Source organism: Canis aureus, chromosome 26, assembly GCF_053574225.1.
Source record: "Canis aureus isolate CA01 chromosome 26, VMU_Caureus_v.1.0, whole genome shotgun sequence".
Taxonomy (NCBI): Eukaryota; Metazoa; Chordata; class Mammalia; order Carnivora; family Canidae; genus Canis; species Canis aureus.
The window spans coordinates 15,939,220-15,960,207 of NC_135636.1; the positions used below are offsets into that span (position 1 = coordinate 15,939,220).

The following is a 20,988-nucleotide window of genomic DNA, read 5'->3' on the forward strand; positions in this document are numbered from 1 at the left end:
AGTATTCATAAAAAATGTTTTTAAATTCGGGTTTCCCTAATTTCTACATCACAAAACAACAGGCAGGCAGTATTTACATGTGTACCTGAACTATAATGAGCAGATATTCAAATATATCCTCAACAAGTGGCAATTCAACTGTTACTTTGTTTTTTTAACACAACAACCATGTCACCACAGTTCAGAGTTAATGTGGACCCATACAAGATCTTCGGTAATGATCATGACTGGAACTAGACAAAAGAAAAGCAGACAGTCTCTGAAAATGGTGATCAAAATTAATAGGTGTTAGATCTCTGCATAAGCATTTTACTAGCCAGCTATAGGGATGCCATGACCCAGTTAGAGTTTAGGATAGGAGACTTAGTTGATGTCAGTATTTAAGGTAATATGCTCTCATAAAATTTAAAATATAGCATCAAAAAGGAAACAAAAAGGAGTATTTATTAGGTGGTGTATAGCCAAGTTTTAACCAACTATTCTGTGCTGTTCTTCCTGAAGAGGTACCATGTGAAACAAGAATGGGTCTCCCCTGCTCCACTAGTACATCAGGACTGCAGACCAAGCATCTACACAGGAAGAAAAGAAACTCTGTCTCGCCTTTTTCAGAGAGAGAAAGTCACATGTTTTACAACACATTCTGAATCACCACAACATGTCTGTAAGCTCTATCTTATCTTCTTCATGGACTCACCTAGCAAACCAGACTGTTCCCACACTGCAAATGAGCCTGTTGCCTCTTGCAATCTTCACTGCTCTTTCTTCCCTACAAATCTACCTACCAGATGACTATCCATGCTTCACAATGCAGTCCAAAGACAACTCAATAAGGAAGATTTCCTGGTGCTTAGAGGCTCTCCATGCAGCCTTTTCTCACATTCCATCCTGCCTTATGTAGTCTGATTAGACTGAATTCTCTAAGGGCTACATCTCCCAGTAAGAGTTAATAGCACCACAAGCACCAACACTCACATCTGGCTTTCAATCATTGTGTAACAGGAAGGATTGAGTCCAGCATGTCCAAGCCCATTTAGAACCCTAGAGTGCATTGGTAGAGTGCAACTCTTCCTGGGTTTAAAATGGTCCGAAACTGAGGTCTATGATGTTTCTAGCTATCTTTTGAGTGCAGGTTTATGTGAGGTACAGTGGTAAAGAATCTAGATATCTGTGTCCCGAGGCTCTCCTGAACATGTCCAAGCACAAATGGAGTTTAGTAATACTGCATTCATCTTGCAGCTAGGCCAAATGACAATGCTAAAGCTCTACTTAAAGCAAGTCCCCACATGTGTTTCAAAGCAAGGCTTTGCTTCACCAGAAGTCTAAAACTCACTGTAGTACAGATATTCACATATTTAAAGTGTGGGTTAACCACAAGCAAGACCCAGTTACTAGGACAAAGCTGCCTTTATCAACTAGTCTCAATTCGTGGTCTGGCATATTTATTTATAGCACCAGTAGAGAATTTTAATAATTTAATGAACTGGAAAGGATAATAAATTCTCAGCAATTCACATGAAAGGAAGAAAGCAGTCATATGAATAATCTAAAAAAATAGGTAATTAAAGAGACTTTTACTTTGAAATGTGTTTCATTTGTACTTAACACTGAATGGATAAATTTCCACTACATTAGACACACCCAATCCTCAAACAAAGTAATAAAACAGGCTTGTGTGTACAGGGCTCCTATGTGAATAGTCTGGAAACTCACGCCTACATGGCAAACAAACCACAGTGCCAGGGATGGGCAACGTCCCATTAAAATTACCGCAGAAAATGAGCATAAGTAGAAAAGTGCACTTTTTACACATGTGCATTTCCATGTCATGATTTATTAAGAAACAAAAGTGTTTGATTTTTTCCCAAAAATAAAGAATTCTCAACTTCTATCAATATATTCTAAGACTAAAGGAAGAATAAATGAAGATAGTAATATCAATAGAGGAATAAATAGCTGAGTATCTTCTCCACAGCTGCCAAGTCTCTTGCATGTTAATAAAGGAAAATTTTTATCACCAGTAATGATTTTAAAAATCATTAGTAGGGATGATTTATTAACAAACCGTTAAAATGCAATGGTTTGAATTGTGGGCAAAACATAAAAAATAACTTGGATTTCCAAATAACTTAAAATGGCTATCAAAAATGTATTTTTTGAGCAGGTGGGATAAGGTAAATATATTATTTTGTGCCTGTTGTTTAAAGAATGAATGATTTTACGGTATTATTTTAAGCAGTTTTGAAATGCACTGATTAAGAAAGTATGTGAAGTAGGTAGAAGTGACTGAAGCCCTCTGAAACCTCTTAGTTAACATCTGGTAGTGGTGATACATAACCAAGAGCCCTCATGAGAGGAGCCATCTGCTCCAAATAGAAAAGGGAAGGTTTTCTTTGGAAGCTCCAAAAGAACTGGTACCATTGCCTGGCTGTGTGACTCTTCACTATTGATGCTGCTGGTTCCTAAGCCACCAGAGGTGACGATCACTCCCATGGTTCCTGAACAGCCAAAGGGAACAAGCACTGAAGGACCCGTCAAATCACCTATCTTTCCCCATTCCTCCCTGCCCACACCTGGGGAATAGGAGAATTTAGGAACTGTGGTAAAACAGCTTCAATAATGCAAATTAGCTCCTGTGCCTTCCTTGGCCATAATCAAGGTACTGTTTCATGGGGGAATCTCTGGGAGATGCAGCAGTAAAAACTGTTGATTTAATTAAACCTTGACGCTTGAGCACACATCTCTTAATATTTTGTGTGATGAAATGCACAAAGCAGTTCTAGTGAAATGCAGATACAATGGTTGCCTTGAGAAAAAAATACTCATGTAATTGTTTTAGAGGTGAACAACTCTTTTTTTTTTTCATGGAATATCAACCGTACTTGAGAAAATTTGCCAAATATGCTTTTTCACTTAAATATCTAGCAGACATCTTCTCAAAAACGAATGAAGTGTCACTTCAAATAAAGGCAAGCAAAAATTAAAATTTTGGAAATTTTGATTACATCACTATGTTTGATAGCTTCCCAACATTTAAAGACTGTTCTTGATGAGATTGGTGACATTAAATGAATGTAATATTTTAATATTGTGTAATTAAACATAACATTTGAAAGATTTTCATAACTCACTGAACCAATGTCTTCTAATAACAATGCACTCACATTACAAAATCGTGCACAGGAAAAAAAATGGTCCATTTTAAGTGCAAGACAGACCAATGGATTTCAGTATGACAAGAGTACAAGTTCACTGATGTTTTCACATGGCAATTAAACTTTAAAAAACTACCAAAGTTTGACAAGGTATTAAAGAATATTCTCAATAATCTGAAAAGGCTATTAAAATATCCTTCCTACCTACCTGGGAGAAGAGATTTTCATCATATGATTCGACCCAAAACATTTATTTATTTTTAAACATGTAAGTAAATAAAGTTTTTCTTTGCTTTCATTTCTACTCCTTAATAAATAACAATAGATATAACCTCTATAAACAAAAGTTCTCAGGGTTTCTCAAAATAAGAGTATAAGAATCCTGAGAACAAAAACTATGGGAACCACTGACACTCGACTTGCATAAGGAATTTGGATTTTACTGTAAGCATGATTGGTGGCCAGCCCTTAAGAGTGTTTTAATAAAAGTTCTTTTAAGGTGTTTATACCTATCAGTCTTTTGGTTTTACTCTTCTAGAAATCAACAACTCTGAGAGTAAAATTCTCAACTAACTATTCACCCCCCAAAATTTTTTTGCACATTAGGTAGACAAAATAAAGAATACAAGAAAAACATGACAATTTCTGCCACAAAAATTAACAGCAAAGAACTAATATTGTTTGTTCTATGACCCTGTTTGGCACCTTATCTTTGCTCCAACCTCACAAAATTCACAGGACATGAGATGCAAGATTTATCAGTTCATACCTTCTTGGAAGACTTTAAAATAAAAGTTTAAATGGATTTTTAGTAAAAAAAAATGTCCTTAGAAACTTCACATAAGTTTTAACAGTAAGAAAGACATTGATAGGACATCTTCCTGATGGTATGCTTTTCCAGGTTTCCTTAGGAGAATTAGAAGTAGCAGCCTCTGCTGTCCCCCCAAGGTAAGCATTGCTGTCAACGTGAAGAGAAGTTGCTGTTCATTTTCTTTCATTTAAAGACAGACACATTTGTTTGGTTAAATGTGTCTGGTTAAAACTTGCTTCTCTCACACTAATTTAATATCTACCTTTGTATTATTTATATATAGTACAGTGTTTGGTTTTATATAATGCCAATAATCTTTGTAACATACTAAGTAGTAAAAGATACTTTGTTGGAAATAAAGTTCAAGTTAGGACTTTGCTGAAGTCCAAGGGAAATATTTCATCTACCAGCAGTAATTTTTCATTTAAAAATAGCCTTTACTGGTGTGTCTGTCTGGCTGAGTTGGTGGAACATGGAACTTGATGTTAGGGTTGTGAGTTTGAGCCTCACTTTGGGTGTAGAGATTACTTAAAAATAAAATCTTAAAAAAAAAAAACACTTTCTTAGCTTCACTCATAAAAGGATTTCAGAGGTTGTGTATGTTGGTAGAATTGTAATCCTCATAATTACTTTATACCCAATAATTATGTTATTATACAAAGACAGTAATATCAAAATACAAGTTGTCCCAAACTTGAGCATCTGGTTTTCCTATAACTCAAGCCAGACACCATTATATACTGACATCCCGAACCGGCACCCAACCTCGTACAGAGTATATCACTGCCTGGTGATGATTCTGAGTACCTGCCAGCAGCTGTATGCTACCAAGAATTCAGGATCAAATTCTGCATTTTGAGGAGTCTTTTGTGGCACTGACAAGAGAAAGTAGATAAAATAACTCAGAATTGCAAGTAAGCATGGGCTGATCCCATAGGTCCCACAAAAATACTGTTGAATAGTAGTATTAAGTTAGCTAGAAAATCCACTAATTCAACTTAACAAAATTCTACATTTCTTGACAGATATGCTGAGACCCCCTAGGGGAGAGGTGTTGGGGGGGGGGGGGCGAGCAGGCAGAGAGCAGGGACCAGTGACTGCCCAGTCTCTCCAACAGAAGCGTGCCAGCTTCCAGCACTTACCCACCCTGGCTCCTAAGGCCCCAAGGAACGGAGAAAAAAGAAACCATGGCAAAGGAGGGAGTGCTCAGGGATGCACCTCTGCCAGAAAGGGTGTCCTACGTGGAGGGGAGGAGAGGCGCGGGTTGGGGGGAGGGCTACACAAGAGGAAGCAACAGCTAATAACAGCCTGAACTTACATCTTGAGCAGGAGGTGCTTCTGGGTAGCTTCTCACCATTTTTAATGATGACAATAAGATTATTTGGGGAAGAGAAGCCTGCTATAATGCTAATTAAAAATTATACCATTTTCCAGACTTTCTAGGAATGTAGATCATTCCCCAAAAAGCCCTCCAATAATACATCTAAGTGTAGTTTAATTATTACAACTAGTCTTTTTACTACATTTTCCATGAACAGAGATGTGAAAATAGGTGAGAGCCTTGGTAATCCCTTGTCTATCCAGAGACCTAAAGTATAATGACTGAAGACCAAAATTAGTTCTTCACCAGAGTAGGTATGTTTGCTGGTGCTGGGTAGGCAATATCACCACTTCCAAAAAAACTGGATGGATATAAAAAGATGGGAATTTAAAAAAAAAAAACAAAAACAAAAACAAAAACTTTACAAATAAAACAATTACTATGTATGTCCCAAACCAAATGTAGAACCATAAAAATAAGGGATATTTTCCAGGTGGGCTATCAATTAATAGCTTAAACTAAGGGTTACTTTGCGATTCAGCAACAGCAAGTCAGGTCAAGGCTTTCCATTCAGACTTGGCCAATAAAACAACTGTTTGGGGTTAAATAAAATAAATGATTACCAACGACATTTGAAAAGAATGAATCTTCACAATAACAAAACCCAGATGTAATGCTAATCTGAATTTCAAAGGCAGAGCAAACTTATCAGGCAGGTGCATTCAAAACAGTGGTCCTTCAGAAATTTTATTTCTCACGTCTATGGTAATCATGGTTAAACCATTTACATCCTCTAACTGAATATAGGGATTGCTCTTGTTCATATACTACTATAGAAAAATTCAGTAGGTAAAAAATAAGGAACTAGATGTGCCTAGAGGAAAAGAAAACAAACTGAAGAAAAGTTTCACAAATTCTGTGTTTAGGTAACAGCTATTGGATTTATGCATTTCTAGGAATACATACACTTTGGTTTATTGTCTATTCTTTAGTTGCTTATATGATCTCTAAAAAATCTTTTTTCTTGCACATGAAATCACTTATTTGCATGGCAACTACAATGAGACAAACCATACAGATCTCTATCAAAAGAGAAGGATGTCTGATACTTTTGAAATACTCTCCAATTTTAATGACATAAAAGGAGACTCTAGAAACACCGTAAGCAAAACTCTAAAATGACTGCTCTAAGGACTGCTGTAAGAATTACTGTAAGGGTGACTGCAACTGACTGCAGTCTGGGAAGCTGAAGGTAAAGGACTGAGAATGCTTTGATTTTGTGGATTTAGTACCATGTTTAATCAATGTGCTTCTCTGTGGCTCTCAGTGATTTTAAAATCACTTTGTAAAGGAACTATTTCAACCTCAGAGGAAAAAAGTTTAAAGGGGATATAAGAGATGGAGAGATGCCTTGAAAAGCAAGAAAGCACAAGAAGAAAACAAATGGTTATATTCCATTTTAAGGGACTGGTTAAAAAAAAAAAAAAAAAAAAAAAAAACAAATATAGTAACAGTGTATCACTGATATTTACCAGGGAGCTCAGACATGTATTTTGAAAAGTTACCAAAGTGAGGCTACTATTCCCCCTTGGTTTAAAGCTGAAATCCAAAAAGCAGATCTAGAATGTAATTCACACCATTCAAATGTGAATTAAGGCAGTTGGCTACGTTTTCCTGACAGTTAAGCGACTTGTCCCTACACATTGGCACAACTGAGCACTTCACAGCCTCCGCCTTAATCCTCATAACCAGTCTGTGAGTTATTATATCCACTCTAAATCATACATGTTCTGGAACTTCTCCCTTGTGGTAGAATGCTCTATCATTAATGTTGGACCCACTGATGTCAAAGACTATGCTACTTTATAAGAAATTCATTGAAAAAAAAAAGAGAGAGAGAAGGCTGACTGCATTCATTCATTCAAAAAACATTTACTGGACACTTTCTATGTACCAGGCACAAATATACGTGGGACACGTTAATGAAGAGACATAAAATATATTTGCCCACACAGAACTTACAGCCTAGCAGGGGTGGGGAAAAAGACAAGTAACCATCAATCAATCAGTCAGCATTTTAGAAGATAAGATATCTATCACATAAAAAGAAAATGCAGAGCACTGCAAAAGGGATACAAGACATACCTTGCAGTTAAAAATAGGGCAGACCTCACTGACCAGGTGATATTTTAGTGAAGACTGGAAGGAGGTGAGGAAATTGGCCATGACTACATCTGCGGAGAAGATTCTACAGGCAGAGGGAAAACCCAACACAAAGACTTGAAAGTGGGAATGTGCCTAATTTATTTCAGGATCAACAAGAAGGTAAAGATGACTGCAATGGAGAGCAGGAGAGGAATGGAAGTGGAAACAGGGCAGAGTTACTGGTAGCCAGATTGTATTGGGCTTCATGAATCATTATGAGAAACTGGACTTTTATTTCTAAGACAGAAAGCCATAGGATGGTTTTAATGTAACCTGACTTGTTTTATTTTATTTTATTATTTATTTATTTTTTTTCTGACTTCTGTTTTAAAAAGATCTATCTGGTTGTTATGCTGACAATATATTAAAAGGAAGCTAGGGAAGGAGACCAGAGGGGCGACTGTAATAATGCAGTCAAGAGGTGCTGGAAACTAGGGACAGGATGTGAGTAGTAACAGAGGTGGGGAAAGGGTTAAGCTCCTGAATTTCTATGGACAACAGGATTCTGGGTACATTTTGAAGCTACAGGAACAGGATTTGCTGACAGCTTTGATGTGGAGAGAAAAGAGTAAGGAATAATTCCAAGGGTTTTAGCTTGAATACCCTGAGAGAAATGGAACTTCCACCCACCAAAATGGGGCAGGATGCAGGAAGAGCAGGTTTATAGAAAACTATAAAAATAAATCACTTTTAATCCTGTTAAAATTGAGTTATCTTTTACGTATTCAAGCTTTAAGAAGTCAAAAAAGTAGTTGATATGTTCTTCAGAAGTTTCAGGGCACTCACTACTCCAGCTGGAAATATACATCTGGGAGTCTTACAGAGCTACATGGTATTTCATTAAAGCCTTATAACTGTTTGAGACAAGAGTCCTACAGGAACTGAGCCCTGAAGCATTCCAAATTAATAGGTTGGTGAGAAAAAAACAGTGCAAATTTTAAAAAATGACTGAAAAAGTGAAATCAGTGATGCAGAAGTACAGGAGGAAAAGCAGCATATGGTGTTCTCACAACCAAGTGACTTATGTCAAAAAAGAGGGAATGACGACCAATTATATCAATGTTGCCAATACGTAAAGATGGGAAATGACTGCAGATTTAGCAACTTGGAGTATCTTCTTTTTCTAAAAAAAAGTCCTAGTGACTGTATCCCACCTCACCCCAGAAGATAATTATGGATTGAATATGATGTTGTATTTCAATGTGCATGTGAACTGAATGTTTTCCTAAAGAATTATCCAAAAGAAAGGATTTATTCCAATTTAACATTTGGGATTTGAATCAGCTGATCTGTTAAGAAATACGGTTAAGAAAATGATAAACTATAAATGCTAACAGTAATTTGTTAAATATTTAATTCCCATCCCTTAACAAAACAGCCTCAAGGTAAATTGGAAATTAAAAATATAGATTTTGTCCTGATTAGGAATTATGATAAACCAAAAACCCATATCACACTACTGTTTTTCCTATTAGAATAAAGAACACAAGTTTGCACATTATGACCATTACTATTTGATAACGTTCTAGAAACATTTTGTAATGTTCTAGAACGTTAACATTAGTGCAGCATGCCATTAAACCAAAATAAAAGGTATATTAGAAAAAAAGTAGAAACAAGTGTTATTGGGAACTGATTTAATATAACCGGGAAACCCAAGAGAACAAACTGCTCTTGGAGTAAAAGCCAGCTATTAAATAAATACACAAAAATCAACAACTATCTTATACTAGCAGTAACCAGTTTGAAGAACCCATCACAACAGCAACAGCAACAACAAAATACCAAAGAAGAACCCTAACAAGAAATATTAGGGCTTAAACAAAAAACAAAATGAAAAACAAACAAAACCTCTTCCAGGAGAGTTAGAAATCTGGATAACCTGTATTGTCCCTTAAAAGACACTTACTCCATGTAAATGACAGTCCTTGCCAAAGAACAAGAATGCACATAACTGTAGTGGAAAACTGTAACAAAAGCAGGAAAGTGGAAAGCAGCTACGTAGCCCACCTAAAAGAGTGAATGAAATGCTCCAGGTTACTCACAAACTGAGGGAGTAAAAGGAGGTGAAAGGGTAGCAGGTTAAAATAAGGTTAGTAAAGGCTGTTTAGGAAGTCCTATCCCTGGATGCCCTTCCAACTGGCCATCAGGCCCAGAGCTCAGCAAGACTGGAGACTAATTGATAAGAGAGTAGATAAAACAATTAAGTCTTCAGGCTGTGAGAGCACAGGAACCTTCCCCAAAGTGGCTCTATAGAAAGAGGATGCTGAGACTCCTGCCAGATGCCTCGGGGAACCCTGGCAGCTAGATCCTTTCAACAGCTCAGGATGCTGAAGTCCATACTCTCTGACCAGCCCAAGAGGAAAGACCCTACAAAAGGCTCCAATAAACGACTGGGAAGAAACAGTAAACAGTGAAAAAAGGCTGGGGGAGAGGGAGACTCAGGAGATTGGGGGTGGTAGGGGAGAAAGGGGCAAGGGGCCATTTATTTTACAGTAAGCCTTTTAGTACTCTTAAACTATGTACATGTATTAGTTTAAAAATAGTAAGATAAAAAAAAAGATAGTAAGATAATGTTTATCTGAAAGGACAGATGAACATAATTCTGATTTTCCAAAGAAAATTGTGACTTGCTCTACCAGATATTTCTACCTAATCTAAATCTACAATTTAAAAGAGTTGGCGTTAAGTTTAGAGATCAACACATAGATTAGACCTAAAGCAGAAGCAAACCCAAAACTAGTCAAGATCTTAACATGTAATAAAGAAAAGATCAAAACCAATGAGGAAAAGATGGACACTTTAACAAATGGTGTTGGCAGAATTGACTTGCTGGTGAAGAAGAGATGGTCTAAGACAATTCACATCCAAACATTAGTACATACTTAATTGTAAAAATCTAATATATTTTCAAAATTTGTTACATTAAGGTAAATGTAACATAATGAGGTAAATGTAACATAAAACTTTTAAACATAAATGTTTACAAAGAAAAATCATAAAGGAAAAAACAAAGCTTGACTACATAAAAGTAAACCTATTTTGCTGTTTGGAAAACACCATTAAGTAAAAGTAACAAGCTATATGTGTGTGTGGGGGGGGGGGGTGAAACTGCAAATATGATAAAGGTATTAATACTCTTTATACAGAACTATTCAAAATCATTTAAAAAAATCATCAATTAAGAATAAAGGGAGCAAAGTACCCAAACAAACTCCTTTCAGGAGTTAAAACAAGAAGCAAATCACGAATTCCACTAGTTACCAAAGACTAGAAGTTAAAATAAGATCACATTTTTATAGAAAATTAGGAGGGATTAAACACTGGAATGCTGACACAGTGAGGAAATCATTAGGTGCATAAGGGAATCAATGTGTCTTGGCATAAGCAGTTTGGCAACGTGCCTCAGGAACCATAAAAGGTTCACCTCTGCCCCAGGAATTCTGCTATAAACCTAGCCTAAGCAAGTCTAAGACACCAAGACTTTCAGGCATAGGCATTTATTCCAGCACTGCCTGTGAGTCTGCTCTTCCTTGAGCCTACCTCCTTTGCCCGACTCTGTTGAAGGCTGTCTTCATTCGGTTCATTACATCTTTCCAAAACTCTATTGTTGCAGATACCATTACTATTATTATTACCCTGATTCCACGATAAAGCAAACACAATCAAAGAACTAGTAGAATTTGGAACCAGCGTTTAGTGCCAAATTTTCAACCACTAAAAATGAAAATATATCAAACAACAGAAAACTACTTAAACCTTGGTATATCAATCATTAAAAAATCTTACATTCTGTGGCGCCTGGGTGGCTCAGCTGGTTAAACATCTGCCTTTAGTTCAGGTCAGGATCTCTGGGTCCTGGGATCAAGACCCACATTAGGCTCTCTGCTCAGCAGGGAGTCAGTCAGCTTCTCCCTCCCTAGCAACCTCTATGCCTCTCCCCTCCCCCTTAAAATAAAAAGCAAAATTTAAAAAAAAAAATCTTACAAAGATTTAAAAGTGTAGAAAACGTCTATGGTATATTAAATGAAAGCACAGTATTTAAAACTACAAATGAAACTAAAATTGCTAATTCTGTTTAAAAATATTCAGATAAATAAAAAGGGACAAGCGGAAGCACACCATCTCATGAATAGTTTATTTCTGATGATGTGATTGTGATTTCTTTGATCATTCCCTAAATATCTACAACAAGGGAGGATCTTTTATTTTAAAATGTTTAGAAACCATAGAAACAACAGATCCTTTCAAATGTATGTTTGAAGGCTTCGTTTTGAAACATGATGGAAAAAAGATTAGGTGAGAGGTTACTATCTTAGCAGCAGAGCACTGCTGTCGAACTACAACATCCATCAACTGAGAGGGATTTCCATCTATATTTTCTCAGAGTAAAATGGAAAAAAATCCTTTCAGAATTTGCTTGATAGTCCAGCTAATGCATACTTAATTAGCACCCAAGATAGGTGATAGCTGCAAGAGAAAAACCTCTTCAACTCCCAATGCATGCTTAGAATCCCTGGTCTACTAAAAACATTTTGGAATTGATGGACTGAATTCTGATTATTATTTACACAATAAAGTTTGAAAAGTTTCGAAAAGGAAAAAAAGCCTAAGACATGGAAACAATATACTTCTGTACTTTGTTCAGAACCGTTTTAACAGTTCCTTGCAATGCAAACTGGATTTAGATGGCTATAGAATTCCTGTTCTGAGCATAACAATGAACATTTAAAAAAATTATCTTTGTGTGCCAGGAAAGGGAAAGAGTGGGTGAATCTGTAGACAAACTATGCCTTAAAGTAGAACACTACAAGCGTTTAACTTTTTGTAAAGAATCAAATCAAGGCAAAGCACCTTCTAGGAACAAAACAATTTTAAGGGATCCCTGGGTGGCTCAGCGGTTCAGGGTGTGATCCTGGAGACCCGGGATCGAGTCCCACGTCGGGCTCCAAGCCTGGAGCCTGCTTCTCCCTCTGCCTCTCTCTCTCTCTCTCTCAAATAAATAAATAAAATTCAAAAAAAAAATTAAAGACTGATAATGACTTTGGCGGGGGGTGCCCACAAACTGCCACAAGATTATTGCGTGGCTGTAAGATTCTGTTTCACTTAGAAAACTTCTGAAATACAAGAGGTCTTAGGACTTTGAAGAATATATACAATTCTTAAGTTTGTGTGCCCCCCCAAAGGAAAACGGTTTCAAAAAATATCGTTTCCACCACAGTTTGAAACTTTGTTAAACAAGTTCTCGGTGCAACGACTGGAAGAATGATTAGTCCTCATAGCTGCTGGCAGTATCACCCCATACAACAGCATTAATAATTCTGTAATTACTTAGAAAGAAAAACTGGAACTAGTATGAGATCACCCTTACCTGAGCTGAGGCCAAGAACTGAAAAGGGTGATTCAAATTCTTCAGAAGAGTCCCACTCGGAATCCCAAAGGTAGGAGGACCCGCCCACTTCCCCTGGAGTAACCGTTGCCATGGGAACCCGCAGTAACCCTTCCGAGCCGGTACAGACTGGGGGAGGGGGAATCCTCCCAGAGGCTGGGGGATGGTTAAAAGAAGGGGATGGGGAGAGGGAAAAGATAAGGGGGGGGGGGGGTTGAGGCTAAAAGACCACGAAAACTGCTCCGCGGGGACAGGGGTTAGAGGAGGGCTGAGTAACCCCAAAGGAAACCCAAAACCATGAGTGAGAACAATAACCTGGACGCTAGAGTCACATTATAGTTAAGTTCAAATTCGAACCATTAGCCGCTTCCCTCCTTCGCGGGTGGGAAACAGACTACCCTTTGTCAGCTCCCGTCTACGGAAAACGAAGCTGGACTTTTATCTCCATCGGAAACTGAATGCTACTTGGTAAAACTGAAATCTTGACTTTCTTACGTTAAGTCACCGGTCCCCAAACTCTGCTGCAAGCTGGAAACACCCAGGGATCTTTCCAGCGTGTCTAACTGGCCTGGGGCGCTATTTAAGCTTAGAGTTTTAAGACTCTCCGGTTTGGTTCTCTTCCGCAGCCGATTTTGGGAACTACTGTGGTCCGTGATTTGCTGAGGTGCTAGAGTATTTTCTAAAAAAAAAAAAAAAAAAAGAAAGAAAGAAAGAAAGAAAGAAAGAAAGAAAGAAAGAAAGAAAGAAAGAAAGAAAGAAAGAAAGAAAGAAAGAAAGAAAGAAAAAAAAAAAAGGAAATAAAGCACCATTATCTTCCTTTGTCTTTTTAAGGCTAATAATAGAATTAGCTGGCTCTCTCCAAGCACACGCAGGACAATAGGTTTCTTGACAAATAGGAATCCCCGGCGTGTTCTCACAATGCTCTCTCTGAGATAAAAAGACCAGGCTGCATGACCTTTTTCTTCCCGAGACAGCAAACATCCTTCCCGCCCTAGCACCAAACTTACACACCTATTTTAAGCGCGAAGGGACCGTGAATGGTGCTCGGAACTCGGAAGGACGAGCTGCAGCACCAGAAGCAAAGACAACCCCGGCAAGCCCGTCCTCACTCGACGGGACTGGGAGGGCGGCCGTGGGTCCCCGGAGCCCCAGCCCCAGCCCCAGCCCGCGCCCCGCGCCCCGCGCCCGCTGGCAGCGCCCCAGTAAAGTTACTCGGGCAAGTTTGCTGCCGCCCGCACGCGCCTCCCCGGCTCAGGCCCGCGGCGCCCAGGCCCCCGGCCGCGCCCCCTCCCGGACCTCGCCGCCTCCGCCGCCCCGCACCCGGCCGGCTGCCCGCCGCTCTCCTTCGCCCCGCCCCGGCGCCCCTCGGCCGCAGCGGCCCTGCCCTCCCGCCCCGGCGCCCGGACCCCGTCGGGAAGCCCGCCCCAGGCAGAGCCCCCGGGCGGCCGCGAGCCGCGTCCCGGCCCCGCCGCGCTCGGCACCCTCGGCCCGCGGCCCGGAGCGCGCCCCTGGCCGGCGGGTCGCTGCTGCGCACGCGCGGAGGCGCCCGCCAGCTCACCCGCGGCGCCCTCGCTCACCGTCCGCGCCCTTCGTCACCTCCGGCGCCGCCGCAGCCTGCGCCGCCCGCCGCTCGCCGCCCGCGCCCGCGCCCGCGCCCGCCGCCCGGGTCCGGCGCCCACTCCGCAGGCCCCGGCCCGGGCACTCGGGGATGCAGCGCCCGGCGGGCTCGGCGGGCACCCGCACGCAGGGCACGCTCCGCGGGGCCGCGCCCAGCAGGCCGCGCGCCCGGGGCCGGAGGGGGCGGGGCCGGAGGGGGCGGGGCCAGCAGGCCGCGCGCCCGAAGGCCGCCTAGGACACGGGCATGCGCAGTGCGCGTCCCGTCCTAGAGTCCGGCCGCGGGCTGGTCCCTGACCCTAGACCCGGGAGCGCGAGGAAGGCGGGAGACAGGGCTAGGGTTCCCCGTCCCTGGGAGGCGACCCTACCCTTGTTCCACAGACTGCAGGCTCTTCCTCTCGTTCCTTCAATTACTGTGTTCGACATTTATTGAGCACCTACTTTAGCAGAGCCTTTGTGCAGGATCCAGGGCGTTCTCCAGTGAGGGGAAACCACTGGCTTGAGATTCCTCTCCCGCGCTGAGGGCATCCTTCTCCGGGAACAGATACGGGGAGTGCCCCGCCGGCTTACGCAGTTTGGGGAAGGAGAGTTGCTGCGGGGTTGGGTTGATGCCAAAAACCTCATTGAGGACCCTGGAAGAGTAAGAACTGGCGTCAGAAGTTCACCTGGAGAGGAAGGTCAACGGGAAGGAATAAGCTGCAAAAACCAAAAAGTATGCACACGCGAACTCTACTGGGACAAGTTCAACTTGAGTGTATATTGTTCATAGTGAAGGGCAAAAACGATGGCTGGAAGGGTAGTTGAATGAAGCTCATCTGGAAATTATTTTTAATGCTTAACCTCAACATTTTACCCTTTTTCAGTTCATAATTAAAAAGCGTTACAGACAGGGTGGGGGTTGGGCTGGGCGGTGTTGGTAGGCTCTGATTAAATGCAGAATTTAGAAATACAAAGACTAGAGACGTGCAATATTTGTTTTCCGGCAGGAAGTGGTAGAGTCTTAAACTCCAGTGTTGGCATCAGGAATGGAAAGCATGGAAAAGTTTTCAAGGATTGTGGAGGATAGGAGAATTCTTTAGCTTTTGTCACTGCGCTTTTGAGTGTGCGGAGCTGTTTATAGTAACAGATTCCAACCTCATAGGATTAGATGATCATCTATGGTAAGCATTTATCAGTGCATAAACTAGACCTCTAAAATACAAAGCTACGGGGGTCCCTGGGTGGCTCAGCGGTTTAGCGCTTGCCTTCAGCTCAGGGCGCGATCCTGGAGTCCCTGGATCGAGTCCCATGTCGGGCTCCCGGTATGGAGCCTGCTTTTCCCTCTGCCTCTCTCTCCCTATGTCTATCATGAATAAGTAAATAAGATCTCTTTAAAAAAATAAATAATTAAAATAAAATACAGAGCTAAATGTCTCTTTTAACAGCCCTGATAGAATTTACTTACTTCTACTCAATTGAGAAACTTAAATTTGAGACATTATATGTGTGTCTATATGTGTATGTATATATATGTATATGTATATATGTAAAGACAAATGGCCTTTGGAAAACAAAAAACCCCAAATGTTGTATAACAGACTGTCTGATACTGTGCAAATGACTAATATCTCTGAGTCTTACTGTGCTCATCTGTAATATGGATTCATGATAGTTAATTTTAATGTGTCAATTTGGCTATGGCAAAGCCCTCAAGATATTTCATCAAGCATATTCTAGATATTTCCATGAAGGTATCTTTTCAAGGTAAGATTAACATTTAAATCTGTGGACTTCGAGTGAGGCAGATTGCCTTCCATAATGTGGGTAGGCCTCATATAATCAGTTGAAGGCCCTCATAGAAAAAGACTGATTTCCCCAGAGTAAGAAGTAATTCATTCTGCCTCTGCACTTGAGGTACAATTCTTTGCATCTCCAGTGTACCGGCCCACCCTCCAGATTTTGGACTCTCCAGCTTCCAAAATCACGTGAGTCAATTCTTTAAAATGAATCTCTAAGTTTCTCTCTCTTTTGATAGGTAGGTAGGTAGATTGACAGATGTTGGTTCTTTTTTTCTGGAGGACACTGATTGATATACCTTGCAAGTTGATGAAGGTTACATAAGTTGATTACCATCTGAATTTGAAAAACAGATTCTAATTTGTAAGTTGTGAGGTTATGAAAAATTAAATGTAGGTAAACAGGCAGCGTACATTAGGGTGTGAATGAATGGCAACTACTATTACTTGTGGATGAATAGCAGAGGCAAAACCAAAAGAGGAGAAAAGGTAAAATACTGGTACTTTAAAAATATTTTCTCAGTTCAGTGGGTAATCATATTAGATTTAATAAAAAAATTTAAGTGGTAACAGAAAATTTTGGTCTTCCTAACTTGGACATACTATAAAAGCGATACATATGAATATTTTAATTATTTGCAAATAAATTCCAAATGAACTATTAAGTAAAATAGGCTTTAGCTCTACTTTTATTTTATGTTATTTAAGAGAAAGAGCCTGGGCTTGTGCACACACGGAAGTGGGTAGGGGAAGTAGTAGAGAAATCTTAAGCAGACTCCATGCTCAGTTTAGAACCCAACTGGGGCTCCATCTCATGACCCTGAGATCATGACTGAGCCGAAATCAAGAGTCAGATGCTTCACTGACTGTGCCACACAGGTACCCTTTAGCTGTATTTTAAAACACCAAACATGCAAAGCAGAGATACGAATTCACATTTGAATATTTTATTCCAATTTAAGCATCAATGCAATTCACTTTACTTGCTACCTGAAAGGGGAAATGTAAGAAGAAGTTACTTTTGAGATAATTCCCGATCTCAGAAAGTGCATGATACAGCACTCTCTATTTATTGAATTCCTTCTGGGGCAGGCCCATAGCTTTTGGGAACATGCAAAAAATGGACAAAATGTTCCATTAAATCTACAAATATTCCACTTACTATGTACCAGGCAAGATTCTTGCCCTCAGGGAATTTGTCAAAGAGCCTAAAAAAAAAAAAAAAGAATAATGATACTTGTAATTTAAGGTATGGTGTGACAAGCTCCTTTGGAGGGATGTGGATGTTCAGGAACTTGATGGGGGAGACTCCCTCTCCTCAAACTGCCTCCATTGTGGCATCCAGCTTTGCACAGTTTGGTGTGAGACAAAGGGTTAGAGCAGCAAGCATATTTTAAAACTGTTTGGAGCAAAGTTGATAAACATCAAATAAAAGAACATTCCACTGACTCACTTGCTTCAGAGTTTATAGGATAAAGTCAGAGATGGCTGGGTAGGAAAGACCTTTACCACTCATTCAGATGTAAAAGCTCCTTTTCTCTTTGTTTTCTCTTTATTGTCAGGGCTGTTTTGTTTAAAGGAGAATTTAACTTTAGAGTTAAAAAAAGACCCAAAACAGCAGAGATAAATTTTCCCTGACCTAATGGAGATTTATGAGGAAAATACTTAAAAACTAAAATGAAAATAACAAAAGGTAAGGGTTTGGGTTTATAAAAAGACAAGGAATGATTGAGTTGGAAGCCAATACACAGGAGGACAAAGATGACCATCATGTTTGTCCTGTAACCAGTGCTGTCATAATGTGACCTCCTTTTTCCTTTTGGCTGAGAACGAAATATTCCACCATGTGTGAGAGTAAACCAACTCCAGGATTTACAAAAGCAAGTGATTTGGGGAAAATACCAAGCATTTTAGTAACCATTAAGTACTCAGGATATTTTATTTTGAGAATTTGTGAATATATTCATTTCAGGAGCTTTGCCATGGTGAATGTGAAGTAAATTAATCTGGGATTAAAGAAAACCCTATACTAGAAAAGGAAGAGTTTTAATAAAAATTGGGAGGAATGGCCTCCAGCCATGAATGTTAATTATCATCTGATGAATAATAATGATGATAATAGGAGATGTGAAATAAGTTAAAATACATCCTGGGCCAGAATTTTTTTTTTTTTTAAATTACAGACCCTGGAATGTTGCCTTGAAAATTTAACCAGTGTGTAGCATTAAATGTTTTAAAATTAGACTTAAAACACAATGAGCTCTGCACTATTCATATGTAGCACTCCATGATTTTTTTAGTAATGCTATTCAAATGAATTCAGTTTGCTCAGTAACGTAAGTAGAATGTTGATCACCCGGTAGAGAGAATGGCAATATAAATGTTTCTTCCTATAAGCATATTTGATCATGAAAAATCAAAATTTAATAACATGGCACAATATTGGTTATTCTTTGCAGGATTTACCTTTATTTTTGAATATTAAACTTTCTATCAGGATGGCATTTAAAATATTGGGTATAATCATAAAAACTAAATGCATATAAATTATTTTGCATTAAGCAATGATAAAACTGGTGCAACAAATCCAGTGTTGGGTTACAGAGGGTTTTTCCTTTGAAAATGGAACTCATGGGGAGCCCTGGTAGCTCAGAGGTTTAGCACCGTCTTCAGCCCAGGGTCTTGGAGACCCCGGATCGAGTCCCACGGTGGGCTCCCTGCATGGAGCCTGCTTCTCCCTCTGCCTGTGTCTCTGCCTCTCTCTCTCTCTCTCTGTGTCTCTCATGAATAAATAAATAAAATCTTTAAAAAAAAAAATGGAACTCCTACAGAGCATTATATCCAGTTTTATAGAATGTAAACACATACTTCATTAAGCAAGGTTTTGTAAAGTCATACGAATATGAAAATAATTATTTCTGTACCTTCTATTTTACTGGGACAGCCTTGGTCTCAGTACTAGGTGAGATTTCTTGGATAGTGGCACTTCTGTGTTTGTGTTCTGGATATTTTACTTTGTGTTTATTTAGCAAAGGTCCTGGTAGAGAAATCACCTCTGACAGTGGGGTCATAAAACCTTTCTATAATGCCTACACGTATTTGATATGTTTAACTCTTGTGTCCAATATCCCATTGCAAGTATAAAACTAATCCACATTCATGACAAATGTTTCCCATGTTGTTTTCTATTCCAGTGATTACTGACCATCTGTACCTAATATATTGGCTATATCTAATATTTCTCAGTGACAACACACTCTAAGACTTAGTGGCTTTAAAACAACAACCTTTGTTTTTTCCGTCATAGGGTCTGCTATGCTGTTCTATGTCTGGGCCAGGCTTGGCTAATCTTGTTTGAGCTCTCTCAAGCATCCACATTTAGCTGGTGGGTGGCCAGAGGCTGGTTGGTCTAGGATGGTCTCAACTAGATCAACTCAGTTCTGCTCTTTGGGGTCTCATATCTTATGTAGTGCAGATTTGTTCTCAGAGCAGTGGTGGCCCTTCAGAGATGGTGTAAAAATACACAAACATATTTTCAAGCCTCTGATCAGATCAAGTTGACACTTTTACTGGCCAAAGGAAGCCACATGGGCAAACCCAGAGTCAGTGCAGAAGGGCACTACCAGAGTATGGATACAGATCTTACTGCATTCAGTCTGCCATGTCTAGTGTTTTATTTAATTAGTCCTATCATGTTTTATTCTGTTCATTTCCACTTGTTCTTACACTGTAATGGTTTTTTAATCTATCTTGGCTGCAGTGTTGAAAATTTCTACCTGTTGTCAATGAAATCTTTCTTTCTGTAAGTTTAATTAGTATTTGTCCTTTTGAACCTTTCTTTGTGGTTTAGCCATTTTTACACTCTTAAAGCCTTTTTAAAAATTTTAATTGTATGGATAAACAATGAAAATAAATATGATCTTTGATCAACTAAATGATCAATAAACAGATGCAATGTGCTTAAAAAACTTCATGCATTATCTTGGGTTTAAAAAAGGTTTTAAATGCTATATATTTTGTCAAAATTCTAAATCTGATTTCAGAAAGATTAAACAAGTAAATAAATGTTCATGTGCATATAATATTGATAAATATTTCCTGCTGCTTCAATGTCCACTTAACATTATAATTCACATGTGCATTGTTCACTACATTTCTTTACAATAGATAGCTCAGTTTATCATGTAAAACCATTCCCCAGTTCATTGTATAAAACCATTTCTGGTTAAATTTTGAGGAAGATACACTGATTAGTTATATATGGAGAGATTTATAAACCCACACATGAAATAAAAGCCATTGTATTTTATCAATTGGGTATATGACTAAGCTATGTTTTAAGAAATAGAACAAGGGACACCTGGGTGGCTCAGCGGTTGAGCGCCTGCCTTTGGCTCGAGGTGTGATCCCGGATCCCCGAGTTCAACTCCCACATCAGGCTCCTTGCATGCAGCCTGCTTCTCTGTCTGCCTGTGTCTCTGACTCTCTCTCTCTCTCTCTCTCTCTCATGAATAAATAAGTAAAATCTTTAAAAAAAAAAAAAAAAAGAAAAGAAATAGAACAAGTACATTTCCATCTGTGGGGTTACATTTGGTGGAGATTCAGAGTCTTATGGAAATCTTCTTTCTTTTTCCCTATAAACAGGCATTATAAATTGTTTGTTACTAGATTATAACCTTATAAGAGTAAATTACAGTTCATAGAGCTTTGAATTACCATGC

At 39.4% G+C, this 20,988-nt stretch overlaps 1 protein-coding gene across 4 annotated transcripts in view; it reads right to left on the reverse strand.

The window, feature by feature from the left end:
- Positions 1–14,522, reverse strand: part of BTBD3 (BTB domain containing 3) — a 34,123-nt gene extending 19,601 nt beyond the window's left edge. The window contains exon 1 of one of the 4 annotated variants that reach the window (XM_077872200.1): positions 14,456–14,522. Coding sequence is in view for 1 of the 4 variants with exons in the window: in XM_077872197.1 (XP_077728323.1) it covers positions 12,861–12,972 (112 nt within the window). In the remaining 3 variants the exon portion in view is untranslated. Of the gene's footprint in view, positions 1–12,860; positions 13,013–13,373; positions 13,558–13,889; positions 14,015–14,455 lie in introns of those variants that run through there. The other 3 variants (XM_077872202.1, XM_077872198.1, XM_077872197.1) reach the window with 3 other exon arrangements.
- Positions 14,523–20,988: the final 6,466 nt, after the last annotated feature.